At 35.4% G+C, this 1,520-nt stretch overlaps 1 protein-coding gene across 1 annotated transcript in view; it reads right to left on the reverse strand.

The window, feature by feature from the left end:
- casp8 (caspase 8, apoptosis-related cysteine peptidase) overlaps positions 1-1,520 on the reverse strand; it is a 22,098-nt gene that overhangs the window by 16,043 nt on the left and 4,535 nt on the right. Inside the window, exons 4-5 of the mRNA XM_014008991.1 lie at positions 1,007-1,112; positions 692-821 (exon numbers count right to left, since the gene is read on the reverse strand). Coding sequence (XP_013864445.1) covers positions 692-821; positions 1,007-1,112 — 236 coding nt within the window. The remainder of the gene's footprint in view (positions 1-691; positions 822-1,006; positions 1,113-1,520) is intronic.

The raw sequence follows: 1,520 nt of genomic DNA on the forward strand, positions 1-1,520 counted from the left end.
GTAGAAAACCGGGGGTTTGGGCTTAAGAGATGAATGAAATAATTGGCGGGCCGAACTTTGGGCCACCAGTTGAATAGCCCTGCTGTAGTTTGTTTAACTCACTGTATCTGACGAGATGGTATACTAATTTAGAGAATTTAACATGTAAGTCCTAAAGGTGAAAGGTATTTGTAGTGGATAAAATTAACATTTTATACGTAGTAGGCCCAAAATAATATACAGAAACCATGAAATACTGAAATATATAATCGCTTGTCAAGAGTTTAAGGGCTATTCAACTAAATCAATCCAGTGGCCACAGTTACTCAAAGCCAACAGCTTGGGGGCCAAACATCCTCCTGTAGTTGAAACACTGCAGCACGTAACAGAACAAGTGTTACTTTCTTTTACCTGTTACATTTGTTTATTCTGTTGCATAGAATTAGAAATTTTACATTTACAAATGATTTGAAATCTGTTTCTTGTYCTAAATTAAGCAGAACCTAATTAGACAAATACACAAGTTCTCAAGGAAACTCAGGATAATGTTGATGAAGTCTCTTTCAGATGCAAATGAGACTATACTTAAAGATAATGTGTCACAAATGGAAAATAACRCCATAAAATTTGTAAGACTTTATTGAACATGGGGGATTTGGTCCAGAATTTAAYCCTGGTTAAGAGCTGTATGAAATAATATACTACAACATACCGTCCATGTAGTTTTGCACAGTCATTGCCAGCTGRTGATCCAACTTGAGCAGAATCATTTGGAGCTTATTCACATTAGTTTGTGAGATTATTCCCATCTTCTCCATTTCAGCAAACACATCCAAAGCTGTCTGTAATTATCAGAGAAAATATTTATTGGTTTAATTGCAATGGCTGTGCAGTTTTAATAAAGGTCCTGTAATCAATTCTTGTGGAGAGCTTTTAGTAGTCATACATGTTGCGGCTGATGATGGGGCTATGATGTCATTATTTCTTATCGCTCTATAAATGTGGTAAACTGAGTGTGTTTTCTTACACTGCTCTTCTCCAAGTGTCTTTTGCCCAGATCGTCTGTCAGTAGATACTTCATCTTGTTTAAATTCTCYCTAGTCATGTTTTCATATACTTTGTACAGCATCACCCTGATAGTYAAAACAAACAAAAAAGAAACACATAAAAGAGTTAAATTAGAGTAAGAGAAAAAGGAAAGTGAAAGAAACAATAGAAAAAGCCTTGTTCAGACCGGGTAATACGTACAATTTTGGCAAAAAATACAAAATCACCACTCCTGGACAATGTTCTTTAAATTGTTTAATTTTGTAAACAAAAATAAATTCTATGTAGGAGCCATTTATCCTTTCTGGTGTTTATTGCCACCAGGGGGCGTATTTAATTTTGAGTTCTGAGTGTCTGATGTGGGGATGGGTTATTTAAGGTCAATCATGATTCTGTTCAGGTGTTGTTAATGGGTAGAGGCAAATAGTTTTCTACTGTGCTTGGTTTTGGATGTATGTCGAATTTATGTGGATCTTAAGGGAAACAGTAAGACA

Source organism: Austrofundulus limnaeus, unplaced genomic scaffold (genome assembly GCF_001266775.1).
Source record: "Austrofundulus limnaeus strain Quisiro unplaced genomic scaffold, Austrofundulus_limnaeus-1.0 Scaffold54, whole genome shotgun sequence".
In the NCBI taxonomy this organism is placed as follows: Eukaryota; Metazoa; Chordata; class Actinopteri; order Cyprinodontiformes; family Rivulidae; genus Austrofundulus; species Austrofundulus limnaeus.